Raw genomic sequence first — 19,298 nt, forward strand, 5'->3', positions numbered from 1 at the left:
TGCTTCTCCCTCCATCTGCCTCTTACCTGCTTACGCACGCGTGCTCTCTCTTCCTCACTCTCTCAAAGAAATAAAATCTTAAAAAAAGAAAACGGCCTTGGGAATAGTGACAGACTATTGGTAAAGTTTATTCTGTTTATTGAAAATGAACTTTATAAGGTTATTTTAAGAATACAATTTATAAAACTCATTATTTTTTTATTCCTGTTAGGGAACCTATTGATAATCTAACTCCTGAGGAAAGAGATGCAAGGACAGTTTTCTGCATGCAGCTGGCAGCAAGAATTCGGCCAAGGGATTTGGAAGAGTTTTTCTCTACAGTAGGAAAGGTAAGTTTTTAGTCTATTTAGGGAGGTCGAGTAAATGGGAATTGCAAATGACATTTTAATAATTGTCAGTTTGCTAGGTTAAATTAGAGAATATTTAAACATCAAATCTTTTGATTTGGAAGAATTCAGTTAGAGAAACTTTTGGGTAACAGAATCTGTTTTTGCCTCAATTGGAAGTTAATAGTGTTGGAATTAATAACTATTATCATACATTCATCGAAAGTAGAAATGGACTGACAAGTTCACTTATTTAAAACATTGGGGGACACCTGGGTAGTTTACTTGGAGAAACATGCCGTGAGTTCATGCCGCATGTTAGGTGTAGAGATTACTTGTAAGTAAAACCACGTGATCAGTAAAAATTTTTTTTTGGTGGTTTACAGTGGATGGTTGCATAAACAGAAGCTTATGTTAAGTGTTTGTTTTCTTTTTAGGTTCGAGATGTGAGAATGATTTCTGATAGAAATTCAAGACGTTCCAAAGGAATTGCATATGTGGAGTTTGTTGATGTTAGCTCAGTGCCTCTAGCAATAGGATTAACTGGCCAACGCGTTTTAGGAGTGCCAATCATAGTACAAGCATCACAGGTAATTATTTTCTTGGTTATGAATTTGATTAGCGATAGTGCAAAAACCTGCTGCTTAGTGTTAAGCTATAGTATCTTTACATAATCATTCATTATTGGGGTTGGATGTTCTCAGAATAGGTTTTTTTTTTTTAGATTTTATTTATTTGACAGAGAGAGGGAACACAAGCAGGGGGAGTGGGAGAGGAAGAAGCAGACTCCCAGTGGAGGAGTCCGATGCGGGGCTCGATCCCAGAACGCTGGGATCACACCCTAAGCTGAAGGCAGACGCTTAATGACAGAGCCACCCAGGCGCCCCCTCAGAATAGTTTTCGGGTTTTTTTTTTAAACTTTGTCTTGGTTACTTTGATAATAGTACATTCTTTTTTTTTTTTTTTTTTTTTTTTTGAAGATTTTATTTATTTATTCGACAGAGATAGAGACAGCCAGCGAGAGAGGGAACACAAGCAGGGGGAGTGGGAAAGGAAGAAGCAGGCTCATAGCGGAGGAGCCTGATGTGGGGCTCGATCCCATAACGCCGGGATCACGCCCTGAGCCGAAGGCAGAACGCTTAACGACTGTGCCACCCAGGCGCCCCCGATAATAGTACATTCTTAACAACATCCTATTCTAATATGAATTGTAAATACCTGTTTCATGAAAAAGACCTGAGAATTTGGTCTAGAATTTTACTGATTTGTGATAATTTATTAGTTAGGGATATAAGCATTTAAGAACATGTTGGGGGCGCCTAGGTGGCGCAGTCGTTAAGCGTCTGCCTTCAGCTCAGGGCTTGATCCCGGTGCTCTGGGATCGAGCCCCACATCAGGCTCCTCCACTAGGAGCCTGCTTCTTTCTCTCCCACTCCTCCTGCTTGTATTCCCTCTCTCGCTGGCTGTCTCTGTTAAATAAATAAATAAAATTAAAAAAAAAAAAAGAATAACGTTTATTACCCTTTCTTTCAAATAGAGTGATTTTGACACTTTTAATAAGTTTAGTATTTTCAGTATTTTATAATACACAACTTATATAAGATTTTATAAAATGTTAAGAGTAGTTTGAGCAGCTGTCATTTCTAGCATCTCTTGATTGTAAGATGTTTCAAACTACTCTTGAGAATGTTTTCTGTTTAAAATGTCTTCTGAAGTTTAATTCCTCTTTGCTGGTACTTTATGCCTTCAGGAAATGAAATTAGTTTTAATAATAGTTCATTTAAATGTGGAAAAATCAAGATGTATCATTTTATTATAAGAGCATTTTTAGGGGCGGCTGTGTGACTCAGTCATTAAACGTCTGCCTTAGGCTCGGGTCATGATCCCAGGGTCTTGGGATTGACCCCTGCATTGGGCTCTCTGCTTTATGAGCCTGCTTCTCCCTCTTTACCTCTCACTTTGCCTCTTGCTCCCCCTGCTTGTGCTCACTCTCTCTGTCAAAGAAATAAATTTTTTTTTTTAAGATTTATTTATTTGACAGAGACAGCCAGTGAGAGAGGGAATACAAGCAGGGGAAGTGGGAGAGGAAGAAGCAGGCTCCTAGCGGAGGAGCCTGATGTGGGGCTCGTTCTGGGATCACTCCCTGAGCTGAAGGCAGACACTTAACGACTGCACCACCCAGGCGCCCCGAAATAAAATCTTTTTTTAAAAAAAGCATTTTTAGGATTCCTTATCAGTAGCTATTTTTATTAAGACCATTATTGATACCTGTCATGCTTGCCTAGCTCAGGTGTTTTTTTAATGGAGAATATAGGATTTGAAGAATTATTTTTGAGCAACACATAATAACATAGTCATGTTGATAGCTTTCTAAACCACTGAAATAAGTACCCTGTAACTCCAAAATAATCTGGTTACTTCATCAAATTTACATGATACTATAAAGTTATGCACAAGCTTTGGAACCAGATCTGACTTGAAATTCCAGTTTTTCTCACTGTTAAGCTGTATGTAACATTGGTCAAGTTAGTAGTTTCTGGGGCACCTGGGTGGCTCAGTCGTTAAGTGTCTGCCTTCCACTCAGGTCATGATCCCAGCATTCTGGGTTCAGTGGGAAGCCTGCTTCTCCTTCTCCCACTCGCCCTTCTTGTGTTCCCTCTCTCGCTGCCTCTCTGTCAAATAAATAAAAATCTTAAAAAAAAAAAAAAGTAGTTTCTGCCATAACTACAAGACAGTAATAGGTCCTATTTAAATATTTTAGAAGTACTTAATATTGGGTATTTATCACTTGAATGTATCTAAACAGTAGGAAAATAATTTTTAGGAAATGGGAGAAATTAGTTCCTTGATTCACTTCCTGCAGTGCAGGACAAATTTAATAGTGTGTAGCTTGGCCTGAAGAGGGCTGAGAATCCTTAAATTAAAGGAGTTTTTGAATTCATTTAACTTTAACGTCCTTAGGACATAGATACTCAAAATGCCTAAGTTTGTTAACAAGAAAAGGAGCTTGTGGTAGAATATGAATTGATAACCATTACCTTTGAGAAAGACTTCTTGGAATGAATGACCACTAAACTAAACGCTTTGCTTGATTTGATTTTATATTGACAAAAAAGTCCGTTTATGGCAGCTAGCCAGTTGGTGTGTACTGTACTCTCACAATAATTTTGAGAGTACGTTAATTTTAATAAATAACAAGTGTATTCATGAATTCCAGGAGACAGTCTTATCTTCCACATTTAGCATGCCTGGTATCAGGATGCATTTCATTTAGATGGCATACTGTACTTTTAGGATTGATTTCATTTTACATATGAAATGGAGTGTATGATTGCTTTGCATATGACTTGCATATGCTTGTAAAACTTAAAAGTTTTTTATTGTGGCAAAATATATTAAGTTGAATAAAATAAGTTGAAGTTTTCTTTAGCAAATTGGCATTTGAACCATTTTCTTAAAATTCTAATTCTGGGCAGTTAATCACAGTCACGTGTAAGTGGAATATTTGTGCTGTGTATGACTTTATAAACTTAGTGTAATTTCTTTTTCTTTCTTTTTTTTTTTTTTTTAAGATTTATGTATTTATTTGAGATAGAGCATGAGGGGGCAGGGGCAAAGGGAGAAGGAGAAGCAGGCTCTCTGATGTGGGGCTTGATCCCAGGAACCTGGGATCATGACTTGAGCCGAAGGCAGACGCTTAACCGACTGAGCCACCCAGGCACCCCAAACTTAGCGTAATTTCATCACTCAACTTTGGATTCACTTGTTATTAAGCAAACCTAAAGTAAATGGGATTTTTCTATGATTAAAATGATTTGGGTTAGTGCTGTGTGATGTGCATTTTGTCTTATTCAACTTGTAGGCAGAAAAAAACAGAGCTGCAGCAATGGCAAACAATCTACAAAAGGGAAGTGCTGGACCTATGAGGCTTTATGTGGGCTCATTACACTTTAACATAACTGAAGATATGCTTCGAGGAATCTTTGAGCCTTTTGGAAGGGTAAGTCCCAATATCTTCAATGACCTTTAGTAGGTTCTTGATCCAAATACAACTGTGTAGTAATTCCATGTATCTATTTTGTCATGTTTCAGTGAGGTTAATACTGAGATGGGAAAGGGTAGTTCTGAAAGGGTATTGTGGCATCTTAGATTAAGATAGTATCTCTGACAGAAGGTAACATTTGAAGATAGAGAATCTGCTAGTGTTGTCATTCATAATGCTACAACGAAATGCATAGAGTATTAGAAGCAATGGTTTTTTTCAAGTCAGCATGCATAAGAGTATCCTGTGCATTTGTAACAAGATTTTTTTTTTCCTTGGTTGGGTCTTTTGGGGGGGGTATTATGTTCTTTGGTTTTTGTTTTTGTTTTGTTTTGTTTTTTTAAGTATAATCTACTTCCCCATTGTGGGAGCCCGAACTCATGGCCCCAAGATCAAGAGTCGCATGCTCTTGTGGCTGAGCAAGCCAGGTACCCCCCCCGTTGGTGTTTTTTGGATGCTTGTTTTTTGCCTCACTGAAAATTTAGGGGTATGTAGAGAAGCTTCTCTAGCTACTAAAGTAAGGAGTTAGACTGTTTCTATCCAGTTGGTCCTCAATTTAGTGTGGACATTTTATATTAGAATAAATGTTAATGCTAGTAAGTTATATTCTAGTTTAAAAGATTAATTATGTGGCCATGAATAAAAATGTTAGTAACAGTTACAGTGTATCCACTACTAATCTTCATTGCTCTTGGATATACTTGTTTACTATTTCCATTCAACCCCTTTGTTGAACTGTTTGAAGAGTCAGTAATGGTAGAAGTTGGGTGTTGATTGTGGGTGTTTTATTAAATTAGAAATAGCACAAACTAGTGGCAGTACAAGTCTTTTTTGTTTTGTTTTGTTTTTTTGTTAGTCACTACAAAGTTAATGCATTCCTGAAATTACCAGGACATGAAGAAATATAGTACACCCATGCTGTATTTTAATTTTTTATTTTTTCTATATATGAACTAGCTTTATTGAGATAACTGTGATGTAGTACACAAACCATGTACTTCATCTACATAAAGGGAACAATTCATTGCCTTTTAATGTATACACAGAGTTGTGCAGTGATAAAATTATGTTGAGTGTTGATTTTATTCTCAAGATTTTAAGTTTTATTTATTTGACAGAGCGGGCTTGGGGGGGGCAGAGGGGAGAGAGTCTCAAGCAGGCTGAGAGTGGAGCACAATGCAGGGCTTGATCTGTCAACCCTGAGATCATGAGCTGAGCTGAAACCAAGAGTCAGACATGTAACTGTGCCACCCAGGTGCCCCAGTTTGTAAGATTTTAAATTTTTTTATTTTATTTATTTAAAAAATGTTATCTGTTATTTGTCAGAGCACAAGCAGGGGAAGTGGCAGGCAGAGGGAGAAGCAGGCTCCCTGCTGAGCAAGGACTCCTACGCGGGACTCGATCCCAGGATACTGGGATCATGACCTGAGCCGAAGGCAAATGCTTAACAGGCTGAGCCACCCAGGCATCCCAGGATTTTTGTTTTAAGTAATTTCTGTACCCACTGTGCATCTTGAACTCACAGCCCTGAGACCAAGAGTCGCATGCTGTACGGAGTGGGCCAGCCAGGTGCCCCTATATTAGTTAGAACATCTTGGACAATTTATCATGTCTGGTATTGTTGAGAATTAATGTTTGGTGTTTTTAGCGTAATGGAAAGGAAACGATGTTAATTTCGTTTTTAACACCTGGTTGTAGTCTACAAAGGACCTCTGGTATTTAGTAGTTTGTTTTTGAGGCAAAAGACTAAGATTGTACGTGTTGTTTTTTTTTCCTGCTCCACAGTGCGTAACTTCTTGCTTGGGAAGTATCTAGGCTTTCAGGCATTCTTTTGGAAATGAGGGGTTATAATGGTTTGTTTTGTTTTGAGGGAGGGAGAGACTTTAAATTTCAAGGAATAAAAATGCTTTTGCTTCCTCCTTTGCACTAATACAATGTTCTTACATTTTTAGATTGAAAGTATCCAACTCATGATGGATAGTGAAACAGGTCGATCTAAGGGATATGGATTTATTACGGTAAGCAGTCACCATTATTAACATTATGACTTAAAGGTTTGGTTGATTGAGTTCAAGGTTTTAGATGAAAGTACCATAGTAAAACTTCCATCAGTTATTGATAGTGGGGAAGGTTGCATGGTTAATATTTTCAAATGGTTTAAATTAGTTTGTCTTTAGTAGCCATGCCTACCAAATGTTGACTTTTTGCCAGTTTTCTGTTATCCAGTATATAGTCAGTTTGCATAGCTAAGTCTCCATGTAATTGAAGTTTATGACCCCATTTATGAGTTCTTTGATCTGTAATTCTTCTGTGATACGTTTTTGTCAGTTGAGTGAAAGTGTTTTAATATTGTTTTACTTAAAATTCTTATTATATGTGTGCATCTCACAACCACAGTCCGAATTAGTTTATTAAGTAAGTGTTTGTGTCGGGGTGGTGGCGGAGCCGGGGAACCGTGGTGACCTAGTTGGCTAAGCATCTGGCTCTTGATTTCAGCTCAGGTCCTGATCTCAGGGTCCTGATCACCTTGCACTGTATTGGGCTCTGCACTGGGCATGGAGTCTGCTTGAGATTCTCTCTTCCTCTCCCACTGCTCCTTCTTCCCCTGCTCACACATGTGTGCTCTCTCTAAATAAATAAGTAAATGAAATCTAGAAAAAAAAGTTTGTGGCTAACCATCGCAGTCCATTCCCTGATGAGAGTGTTAGGTGGCAGCTGAAACAACTGCAAATGGAGGTGCCCCTTTAGAAGTAAACCCTCTTATGTTGTATTTCCTGATGCAATTCAATTACATAATAGCAGTTTTTCAAATGTTTGGTGTTAGAACTTTTGGAAGGTTCTGAAAACTGCTATTTCTAGTGTAAAATGCAGATTGTCACCATTGCTGCTGCCATAGGGAAAAAATTTTTAAATACAGATAGGTCCCAGTTGAAATGAAAAAATTATAATTGTATTATATCAAAATTTCAATAAAATTTAGGGCGCTTGGGTGTCTCAGTAGGTTAGGCATCTGACTCTTGATTTCGGGTCAGGTCATGATCTCAGGGTCGTGAGATCAGTCATCAGGATTTTCATCTTTATATACTGGCGAAAGGAGAAAAGTTGTTTCATAAAGATTTTATTTGAGAGCAAGCGAGAGGGGAGGGGGAGGGATAAACCGACTCTCTACTGAGCAGGGAGCCCAATTTGGAGCTTAATCCCAAAACTCTGGGATTATGACCTGAGCCAAAGGCAGACGCTTAACCCACTGAGCCACCCAGGTGCCCCAATAACATTTTGTTTCTAATAACGTGTGTGGTTATTTTCTTTTTTCCCCAAAGTGTGTGGTCAAGGGATTTTACACATAACTTGTATGAAATTGAGTATTTCATCATGTGTTACCTGAAGTACTTTTTTATGTAATAGGTTTGGTGCTTAAATATTTGGTTAGTAGGCAGGCAGTTTTACTAGAAATCTTATTAAATGTTAGGTAAAGAATAAAGCATATTTTGCAAAGCATTTTATTAAAAACATTTTTTTAAAGATTTTATTAGAGAAGGCACAAGCAGGGGGAGGGGCAGAGAGAGCAGCAGTGTCCGTGCTGAGCAGGCCACTGGATATATGGCTCATGGGGCTCCATCCCAGGACCCTGGGATTATGACCTGAGCCAAAGGCAGGTGAGACTTAACTGACTGAGCCACCCAGGTGCCCCTGTTAAAAAACATTTTTAATATCAGCTGTGGGTGAACTATTGGCTATGATTTAGTTGTCTGTGTACAGAGCTAGATTATTTAAATTTTTACATAGTGCTGTGTGTTGGTGTTAAGTATCTAATTTTTCTTATTTTATCTAAATAAGAGAAAATTTGAATCATACTGATGAAATACTAAGCTATGGAATTGCTGGGAGTATTTTTTTCCCCCATTAAATGAAAATCAGAGCGTGCAGCTAAGTTTGTGTTTGCATCCTGGGAATTAAGATTTTTCATGATTCAAAGAAAAAAATAAGTTTTATGAATTTATTGGCAATAAAATGCCCCAGAATTTTGTATTGAAAATAATAGCTGAGGGGCGCCTGAGTGGCTTAGTCGTTAAGCGTCTGCCTTCGGCTCAGGGTGTGATCCTGGCGTTCTGGGATCGAGCCCCACATCAGGCTCCCCCGCTGGAAGCCTACTTCTTCCTCTCCCACTCCCCCTGCTTGTGTTCCCTCTTTGGCTGGCTGCCACTCTGTCAAATAAATAAAATCTTTAAGAAAAAATAAAAATAATAGCCAAGCGAACTTTTTAATTTTTCTAAAAAGTTCTTTTTTTCTGAAAGGAAACAAAGCACCATTTTAGTTTATTCCAGCACATTAAAAAGTGTTTTGATGTTGGAAAAATTACATATTCTGTTACTAAGATTCCATATTTCCAAAGGTTAGGTGTCGTCATTTGGTAATATCTTGTTATTCAGTCCATCACATCAACAAAGCTGATGTGAATGAGCTTGTGGTCTGATGATGTGTTACATTAATGTAAAGCTAGAAATTTCTACTTTATCATCCACCCAGTTATGTAATTATTGAATAGACTAGACTTAATAAGTAAGCATTTCTTTATCTTAGGTATATGCGTGAACTAACATAATGGACTTTCTACTTTTCACCCCTCTCTTAATTATACAGTTTTCTGATTCAGAATGTGCCAAGAAGGCTTTGGAACAACTTAATGGATTTGAGTTAGCAGGAAGACCAATGAAAGTTGGTCATGTTACTGAACGTACTGATGCTTCCAGTGCTAGCTCATTTTTGGACAGTGATGAACTGGAAAGGACTGGAATTGACTTGGGAACAACTGGTCGCCTCCAGTTAATGGCAAGACTTGCAGAAGGTAAGTTTTTCCGTGTGTTGAGAATGATTTCTTGTGGATGAGGGTAAGAGAAAGGTAACCCACACAGACTAATAAATGAAAAAATATTTTTTCTTATTTTGGAGTTGACCTCATTATTCTTGGGCAATATATGCAATTTCATAGATGAGGTTACTTAAAGTTGTAATGGAATCTACTTTATGGTGGTGCCTTTGGAGTGCCACAGCATACATTATAGGATTCCTTTTGCTTTCTTACAATAATTATATTCTCATATTTAATAAACATAGTTGCCAGTATTATACGATGTCCTGCTTGTAAATACTTTCAGTTAACTGACTTTGGTAGTAGTAAGCGCCCAGAAAATTGGGTTTTTCTGCCCTTAACACAGTAAGGACTATAAGGTCTCTTTCTTTTACACAGGTACAGGTTTGCAGATTCCACCAGCAGCACAGCAGGCTCTACAAATGAGTGGCTCTTTGGCATTTGGTGCTGTGGCAGGTAGGAATTGAATCTTTTCTAATTTGAAATCATTGTTTTTTCACCTAATTCGAAAATTTGCCAAATTTTTGCATTTAAAAGGACTTACTGAGAATTCAATTCATCAAGTACTTTCTAGCCTGCAAATTTAAAGGAATTGGAGTTGGAGAATAGAATTATTCACTAATAGGCTATCAGGGAATTTTTTTTTAACCCTACATACCACTTTTTAGTTTGAATCGCCTGTTAGACCTTTTTGAACATACAACTTTTCTTAAACATGAAATTTATATTGTTTCAAAAAATGTTTCTTTGTAGTGTTTGAGTTCAGAAAAACTATCAGGGGCCTTTAAGTCAAGCTTTATGTAAAATAATCACAGTATCAAAAGTGCAGAGAAAACTGGTTTCCTCTAAATAGTACATGCTGTTTTGAGATTTTCAGTTAGGGGAATGGGAGCTCCTGAAGAGGGCAGGAAAATAGAGAAGTGGTGGTTTATTATAGTTGTGTAACAGGGGTTCAGTTTATGAAACATTGTTTTCGTTATGGCTTAAGTACCTCAAATTTGCTTTTATAAACCTTGATGCTAACCCAAAGCTGTGAGCTAGGGTAGCATTTAATTTTGTAATGTTGAAGACCTAAACATCTAAGAAGAACCATTTGTATTTTGGACCTTGGAAGACAGGAAATATATATCCCAAGAAAGTATAACACTTTGTATTATGAATTGTATCTACAAAGTGAGACTCTGTAACTGACAGTATGTAAGTTTAAGACCACAGTACTGCATCTGAATATACATAAAGGTCCATGTGGTTGATTCATGATTTCCATTTAAATCAAAAACTCATTAATTAAAGGAGAGGATCACTTTTGCTTTTATATTTTGTTATTAAGAGAGAAGGGTCTTCAGTGTTTCATTTTAGTGGATGTCCATAAGTTTGTGAGTAACTTTAGAAATTCTGCCTTTTGTGTTTCTGTGTTTCTCCTGTCAGGTTATATTAATTTATTTTGAAATCTGATAGGTATTTATAAAACTTGTGATAAAACTGGGGCTCCTGGGTGGTTCAGTGGGTTAAGCATCGGTCTCTTGATTTCACCTCAGGTCATGATCTCAGGGTGATTAGATCCAGCCCCACGTCGTAGTTGGTCTCCTCGCACTGGGCATGGAGTCTGCTGGAGATTCTCTCCCCCTCTTCCTCTGCCCCTCCCACTCACGCTGGCTCACTCTTTCTCTCAAATCTTAAAAAATTTCTGATAAAACCATGCTAGTTTATCCTTATGGGGAAAAATCGTAACCATTAATGGATTTTTATGTATTTTGAGTCACTGTATAACTCCCCTATGTAATTGTTTTGATTTATTAATAAGTATTAGACATTTAATTTCTTGAGTGAGCAAATAGCCAAAGAATGCCACTTGCTTTAATCAAAGACATTTAAGGAATCCAGCCCTTCCAGAAATATAACTCAGTCTGTGGCTTTAAACTTAGTATGTAATATGAAAACTGTAGCCTCATATTAATTCCTATTCAGATCGTTCTTTCAATAATTTAGGAAATGCTTGATTGTTTATCATATTCTAGGTATTTCACTAGATGCTAGTGAATATCCACTGACTTCAGGGATTTGGTGTAGTAACATAGGATTCATTTCTAAGCAGTCTTATGTTATATTCTGGGTGTGCTATCAGATAGTTATTCGATGTTCTTCATAAACAATATCTTCACCTAATTGAAGATTTTTGAAAGTTCGACATTATTACTATTTTTAGCCACTTTTTCTCGATGCCTAATACATGGCTATACCTTCTTGGGCACACTTACTGTGCAGTTTATAATTAAGGTGGGCTGATTGTGATCAACTAGAACTCTCTAAAGGTGAATGTGGATTGGTTAAACAGCCAGTTATCTGTATTTATTATATTCACCCTTATTAGTGTTAATTGAGATGATTATAAAGTTTGATTCTGTCTTCTTACACTTATATTTACAATAGATTGCTATTGCTACCAAATTAATAATCACTCAATTTTTAGGTAATAATTCCATAACTGGGTAATTTTCTCCAGATCGTCATCATTAAAACCTTACTTTTTGTTGAAATACTATAAATTGCTGAGTGTTCATGTGTCCAAAGCCCTTTCTCCTAAATTCTTTAAAGCTATTTTTTAAAACCAAATGTGAGTCATCACTCTATCCATTTTATTTTAGAAATTTAACAAGTTGTTTCTAAGAGTCCTTTATGAAATCTATGCTTTGTTTCCTAACTTGTCACAAATGACCTATAAAGTCATTTTTGAAATCTTGATAGGGATTTACATACCCTTAAAATAGGGTGGATTTTTTTTAAAGGTTCATTTGTTTAAGTAAACTCTGCATCCAACATGGGGCTCGAACTCAACCCTGAGATCAAGAGTCCTGTGCTCTCTTGACTGAGGCAGCCAGGAATCCCATAGGATAGATTTTTTCATATCTATACCTTTTTCCTGTTGTATGGAAAGAAAAGACAAATTGTGTTAAAATTCAAAGTTTGACAGTTTCTGTGGTCATATCTTCATGTTCTTTCAGTATTACACCAGTTACATTTCTTCAACTCCCTCAGATACCAGTTCTGAGCACCTAGGACCCAGGTATTTTTTATGCCAGCATAACTTGGGGTACCGATCCCTTTTCCTTTTCACTGACCCCCCTTTTTGAGATTTTATTTTTAAGTAACCTCTACATCCATCGAGGGGATTGAACTGAACAACCCTGAGATCAGTTGCACTGTCCACTGACTAAGCCAGGTGCCATTTTTGCCCATTTTTAATTTTTTTGTGTAATTAGCAAGACACCCAGATGATGATAAAGTGTTGCAATTAAATCACAGGTTAATGAAAATTAGGTTACTGGATCTAAACAATTTTTATGTCCTGTATTTTTATAATTTTAAACACAATGACATTTTCTTTTTTATTTACACTTACTGCTATTTTCAGTGCCAAGCAGCTTTCTGTTAACTTGCTTTCCAGTGGAGAATTTAATGACTATATGGGGAAATATACTGGTAAAAATCCCCATTCTGTTTATTAATAATAGTGACTAGATGATTAAATTCTTCTTGTATTTCATAGATAATAATAAACTTGGTTATAATTTATTCCTGCTTCGTTAAATTTCCATACTATTCCAGGAAATCAGACCTAATTAAGCTGTCATCTTTTCGACCAGAGTTGACTATCCCAAGTACTTGGAATTGAATTCTCAAGATCAGGGTTTTCATGGATTTTCTGACCGGTGTGCTTCCCTTTCCCCATTTCCCATTATTCCCATGTGAAGAGTAGTATAGTGGAATACATAGGAGATGCAGAAGAGTACTAGGAGTAGGAAGACAGGCCTAAGTGTAAGTTTTCTAGGATAGGAGGAAAGAAAAAGGCCCCAAAGCCTTGTCAATGAGGAATGGGGAAGGAGGTTTGGCTGCCAGGTTTTACTATAAGTTTATTTTGATAAACCCTGCTATGTAGTCCTCTTTTATTAATGCTTTCCTGACATTTACCCTGTTAGTTGAGGCTCTTCATTGTTCCTGCACTGAGCTGTAGAATTCTCTTTTGTTATAGATTTGCAAACAAGACTTTCTCAACAGACCGAAGGTGAGTTGAGCTTTTTATTTGTCTTTGAAATAGATGTCAGTGTTAGCAAGACATAGTTGTTCATTATATCACTTGTTACATTTTGGATTTTGGATTTTTTTTTGAAGAATGACCTATTGTGTATATACAGTAAGCCATCTCTTAATGTATATTTCAGTTGGCTTGATCCAAATCATTACAATTCCATGGATTAAAATTAAAATGTCTGTGCATGTGCATTTGCTTTAGTTTACTTAGGATAATTTTTGTCTGTATGCTTATCTTTGTGTTTTGATTGTTGTATACAGAAGTCAGAAAATGGAATTTGTTATTTTAGTACAAATCTTTCAGAACAGGAGTCTGAACTTAATTAACATAAGGTTAGGGGCTCTAACGTCCGTGATTTCTATTAACAGTACCAAGCAATGAGGCAGTTATCCAGAACTAAATTGCATGCATATTTCCAACGATTGAAATAATTATAAAGTAGACTATTTTTTTCTTGTTTTTGATTACCACATCTCTGCCATTTGTTTAGAGCATTTTGCTGTTGAGCTAATTCAGTATCCGTCTTTCATAGGTTGTACTTAAAAGTTGTTCAGGAGAATGATTCTATATGAAAAGGTCTACCATGTTCCTTGATGGGAATTAAATACGTATTTTAATTTTTTCCAGCAAGTGAGACCGTTACACTCAATCCTTTTAAAAAGTATAACTAGTGGATTTTTCTATTAGCTAAATTTCTATGCTGAATTCATTGTGTTCTGCATTCATCTAGGTTGAGCTGGAATGTTCCTATCACATATTCCCTAATTTTTTTCAGTATTCCTAATTCATGTAAGAAAATGGAAAAAATAAAGTATTCCTCAGTTGTTTTGTAATGACCTAGTGTTTTTTTTTTTTTTCAAGAATACTTCCATTTGTTTGTGATAAAGTACATAGTGGGCCTCATTTTTATATTCATTGTAACACAAACATGGTTACATCTTTACCTTTTCTGACTAGAATATGACATCTGTTAGCTTTTTTAGCATTTATATTTTAGTGCAAAGCTTCATGAAAGAAAAAACTTGTTTATTGAAGTAATAAAGGGGCAAAAAGCACTTTTGTAATGATAACAGAAATAATCATTTTTTATGATGTATTTCATGCATGGCCCTAATTTTTATTCAGTGAAATAATTTCTGATATTTCCTCAGGTGATTGTTAATTTTAATTACTATAATTTCTAATGCACTGTTTTATCCTTAGCTTTGTTTGTTGTTATATATTGGAATGAAATTTGGTCAGATATAATGATTACGGTGAGTTCTGTAACAGCTACTGGTAATGTTTTGTGAATCACATATAAAAGCAATGGGCCAGCTGTCTTGGACAGTGCTCTTATTTCAAACCTAAAACCAGTATGGGTTTTAAATGTTCCTCCTGGATATTAGTGTCCGGTAGTTTTTTATTTTTAATAGTGAATATTATAATATTATAGATCTATTTTTAGTGTTTCTTGTGCTGTGACCTAGTCATTTAAAAAATACTCATTTGATTTTGAAATAGGGTTTATATTCCTGGGATATTAAATTGTAAATGGTTGGATGGCTTTCTGCATCTTATCTGTTAAACAGTCTGTTTATAATGTTTATTTTAAAAGAAAATATGGAACTATATTCATGGGCAGACATCTAAGAAAAGATTGTATTTTCATCATCCTTTGCTTCTTGGAGTATAAACTCAAGCAGTTCTACAAAATCAATCTTCTATTTTATCCTTTGCCTTTCTGGATTGATTTGTATTGATATTTATCTAATTGAATGAGTTTTGATTACACTTAAAGTTTAATTTCTCTTCTAAAAATAAAATTTCCAACTCCTGGGGATTGGCAATTTCAGATGTTAGGTTGCTTCAGTTTTCTGGCAACTCAAATCCAGTACCATTACACACTTCGATAGCATTATTAAATAAGGTAAATTAGGGAAGTGACAGACTATCCTAGTTTCACAGTTGGGATTTAGTGGGGGTTTTGGTTTTATTTTACTCATCAGGGCTGTTCTGATGCATTTTCCATGAAACTAATTTCTCTCTCTTTTTTTTTTTAGCTTCAGCTTTAGCTGCAGCTGCCTCTGTTCAGCCTCTTGCAACACAGTGTTTCCAGCTTTCTAACATGTTTAACCCTCAGACGTAAGTAATACACTTTGGTCAGGTTGAAAAGGGTATACCATTGACACTTGAATAATGCGGGGTTTATGGGTGCAGTCCCCTGCCTGCACAGTCAAAAATCCTTGTGTAAATTTTGACTCCCCTCTAAAATGTAACTGCTAATGGCCTACTGTTGACTGAAAGCCTTACAATGACATAAACAGTTAATAAACATGTATCTTGTATATATACGTTTTCTGTAGTGCATTCTTACAGTAAGCTAGAGAAAAGAAAATCTTAAAGAGCAACTACATTTGTAATAGAATACTGTATAGGTGGACTTGTGCACTTGAAATTCGTGTTGTTCAGTGGTTAACTGTACTGCGAAAGTATTAATATTGAGCTTTTCTAAGTTAACATTTAGGATGCTTCAATATATCTTACAGTTCAAAGAGTAAACAGTTTTCATCCTTTTAAGGTATTAATTTTAATAGCTTTTTTAATTGCTACATCCTTTTGAGTGTGTTTGTAAGATTGGTATTGAAGTAAAAGTTATGCAGATTTTGTTTACCAGTTATATCTAAATCCTTTTCTCAGAAGTTTTGTATCTTTATCACTTTTAGTTTACATACATTGTGTTACATTAGTTTCAGGCTCATAACAGTTGTTCTTCAACTCTACACCTTACGCTGTGCTCTGTATAGGTGTAGCTTACCATCTGTCACCATATAAAGCTATATATTACAGTACCATTGACTGGATTCCCTATCCTGTACTTTTCATCGTTGTTGACATACTATTTCTGTAACTGAAAGCCTGTACTTTCCACTCCCCTTCACTCATTTTACCCATCCCTACACCCTTCTCCCCTCTGGCAGTCACCATTTTGTTCTCTATGGGTTTGTTTCTGCTTGTTTTGTTTATTCATATGTGTATTTGTGTTTATTTCTATTGCCAGTTTACTTTGCTACCAGTTCCTGGCTTTTACATTTTAATATTATTTTAATATCATATAGGATAAAGAGGATCTTTTAAAATATTCTTCTTAGATTAATGCAGGCCAGGAATTAGGAATTTCTTTCCTAATGCTTAGACACAATGATTAGAATGCCATTTTATAAGTCCAGACTCTTCTGTTTTATGAATCATATTTACAATACATTCCAAGGTAAATGCAGATATCCCATTGCTTTTGGTAAATGAACCATTATGTTATGAAACATTGTTTTATATAATTTGTCACATGCTGTTTGCATTGTTTATATTCATGGTTTATCATAGAAAGAGAGCCTTGATTTCTTGTGTTCCTTTGGTAACACCCCCTCCCCCCCTTTTTAAAGATTTTATTTATTTGTCAGAGAGTGCAAGCACAAGCAGGGGACCAGCAGGCAGAGGGAGAAACAGGCTTCTCAATGAGCAGGGAGCCCGATGCAGGACTCAATTCCCAGGACCCTGGGATCATGACCTGGAGCTGAAGGCAGATGCTTAACCGACTGAGCCACCCAGGCATCTGGATAACACTAAATTCTTTATTTTAGCTTTATCTGGGAAATGATAAACTTTTGGTATACATATCATTTGATATATGTTAGTATTTTAAATGTTAGAGTTAAGAAATTTATAAGCTGGGGTGCCTGGTTGGGTCAGTGGTAATTGTCTGACTTTGGCTCAAGTCATGATCTCAGGTTCCTGGGATCAAGCCTGGTATGTCAGACTCCAGGATTAATTGGAAGTCTGAGTATGTAACATTTTAGAAGTTTTAATGGTGTCTAATAGACCTTAATACTTTTTTTTTTTTTTTTACAGAGAAGAAGAAGTTGGATGGGATACAGAGATTAAGGATGATGTGATTGAAGAATGTAATAAACATGGAGGAGTTATTCATATTTATGTTGACAAAAATTCAGCTCAGGTATTTTTTTCCCCCGCTAAAGCCAGAAAAGTTTAATCTGCCCTTTATGCACCTCACCTCAGGTGTTTTAATATTAATAAAGATAGGATATTGTTACTCTTCTACAACTTAGCCTTCACCCATACTTGGGACATAATACCACTGTCCCAGGAAGTTTTGTTAAAAGAAATTTTAACATAGCAACTAAATATACATTCTCCAACATAAGGAGATTCCTCTAATAATTGAAGATTAGACCAGGCTGTCATGTAGCAGTGTTGCTGGTTAGAGTTGAAAGTTTTTCATGAAATCCTGGCATCTTGATTCATTCTTCAGCTGCTTTCAAGTCATAAAAAAAATGGAAAATACAAGTTTGGGGAGGATAAAATGACTTCAGTAAAATTCTAGGTGTACATATTAGCTAATGAAACACGTATTTGGTTATAGAGCTCTGAGGGTTTTTTTACAGGCAATTTGTAAAAATTGTATACCACCCTTATCTTTTTGTTGTTGTATTTCAGGGCAACGTGTATGTGAAGTGCCCATCAATTGCTGCAGCCATTGCTGCTGTCAATGCATTGCATGGCAGGTGGTTTGCTGGTGAGTTTGATCTGTATTTCTGAGTGATTATTATGAAGGATGTAATTTAAGTGAAAATGCTAAACCGTCATATCTGTTTCTTTCAACAGGTAAAATGATAACAGCAGCATATGTACCTCTTCCAACTTATCACAACCTCTTCCCTGATTCTATGACAGCAACACAACTACTGGTTCCAAGTAGACGATGAAGGAAGATATAGTCCCTTATGTACATAGCTTTTTTTCTTTCTTGAGAATTCATCTTGAGTTATCTTTTATTTAGATAAAAATAAAGAGGCAAGGGTCTACTGTCATTTGTATACAATTCCTGTTACCTTGAAAAAATAAAAATGTTAACAGGAATGCAGTGTGCTCATTATCCCTAACTAGCAAATCCCACTGTATACAAAGCTGTTCTCTTGTTCTGCCTTTTAAATGTACATGTAGAAATTTACATTAAGGATCTATAGGAATAGCTCTAGGGGGGAACAAATGTGCTTAATGTAAAAAGGCAGACAGGGATGTAATTATGTTTTTAATGTTTCAGAAGCCTAACTTTTTACACAGCAGTTACATTTCACGTTTCACTAATGTTGATACTTAGCTAATGGTTTATCAGAGGTTTCTGGAGTACACACTTAGTGTATGGAAAATCCAAGACAGCTAAAGGGCTGTTTGATTAACATCTCATCTTGCATTGTGATCAGTTGGCAAGAAAAGTTTTCAAGATTACATTTCTGGATGGTATCTTTTCAATTAATGTATCTGTAAAAGTTTCTTTGTAAATACTATGTGTTCTGGTGTGTCTAAGATTCCAAACAAAATGATCCCTGCATTTCCTCAAGATGTTTAGTGACAGTCTGGTAAGCAAAGCAGTCTGAGGAAGAAATAGGAAATGCAGAAATAGGTTTTGTCTGGTTGCATATAATCTTTGCTCTTTTTAAGCTCTGTGAGCTCTGAAATATATTTTTGGGTTACTTCAGTGTGTTTGACAAGACAGCTTGATATTTCTATCAAACAAATGACTTTCATATTGCAACAACCTTTGTAAGAACCACTCAAATAAAATTCTCTTAAAAAGGCCACAAGAAATCTTCATTTTTGAAATGTTTTGAAGTCATAGAAACTTGAAAGTAGAATATTAGTTTCTTTGACTTTTAGTAATCAAGACTTGCCTCTTGGGGAAAATTCTTAGTGTGCAGAGTCTGGGAAGACTGTTGCCCTCAAGTTGTCTCCATTTCACCATATCTTAGCACTGTACTTATTAGGGTAATGTATTAAAACCTTTAGGGATTTTCCAACAAGAAGACCAAACAAATCACCTAGGCCTCAAACCTGGATATTTTTAAGTCTCTCCTAGTTAGGGCATCTCTGAAAAAATGTTTCCGTATTTAAATACCAGACAGAATGGTTTAA

The 19,298-nt window shown here is 36.0% G+C and overlaps 1 protein-coding gene across 6 annotated transcripts in view; it reads left to right on the forward strand.

Annotated features, from left to right (window-relative positions):
• RBM39 (RNA binding motif protein 39) overlaps positions 1-18,974 on the forward strand; it is a 31,262-nt gene extending 12,288 nt beyond the window's left edge. For 4 of the 6 annotated variants that reach the window (XM_087853612.1, XM_045805788.2, XM_045805801.2 and 1 more), the window contains 11 exons: positions 212-329; positions 764-916; positions 4,189-4,326; positions 6,321-6,386; positions 9,010-9,214; positions 9,617-9,694; positions 13,251-13,301; positions 15,371-15,452; positions 17,217-17,322; positions 17,823-17,901; positions 17,991-18,974. In XM_087853612.1, coding sequence (XP_087709738.1) covers positions 212-329; positions 764-916; positions 4,189-4,326; positions 6,321-6,386; positions 9,010-9,214; positions 9,617-9,694; positions 13,251-13,301; positions 15,371-15,452; positions 17,217-17,322; positions 17,823-17,901; positions 17,991-18,091 — 1,177 coding nt within the window. In that variant the 3' untranslated portion in view covers positions 18,092-18,974. The remainder of the gene's footprint in view (positions 1-211; positions 330-763; positions 917-4,188; positions 4,327-6,320; positions 6,387-9,009; positions 9,215-9,616; positions 9,695-13,250; positions 13,302-15,370; positions 15,453-17,216; positions 17,323-17,822; positions 17,902-17,990) is intronic. The other 2 variants (XM_045805793.2, XM_045805811.2) reach the window with 1 other exon arrangement.
• The last annotated feature ends 324 nt before the right edge of the window (positions 18,975-19,298 follow it).

The sequence above is a fragment of the Ursus americanus genome, chromosome 22 (assembly GCF_024610735.1).
Source record: "Ursus americanus isolate L20-20 chromosome 22, mUrsAme1.1.p, whole genome shotgun sequence".
Classification (NCBI taxonomy): domain Eukaryota; kingdom Metazoa; phylum Chordata; class Mammalia; order Carnivora; family Ursidae; genus Ursus; species Ursus americanus.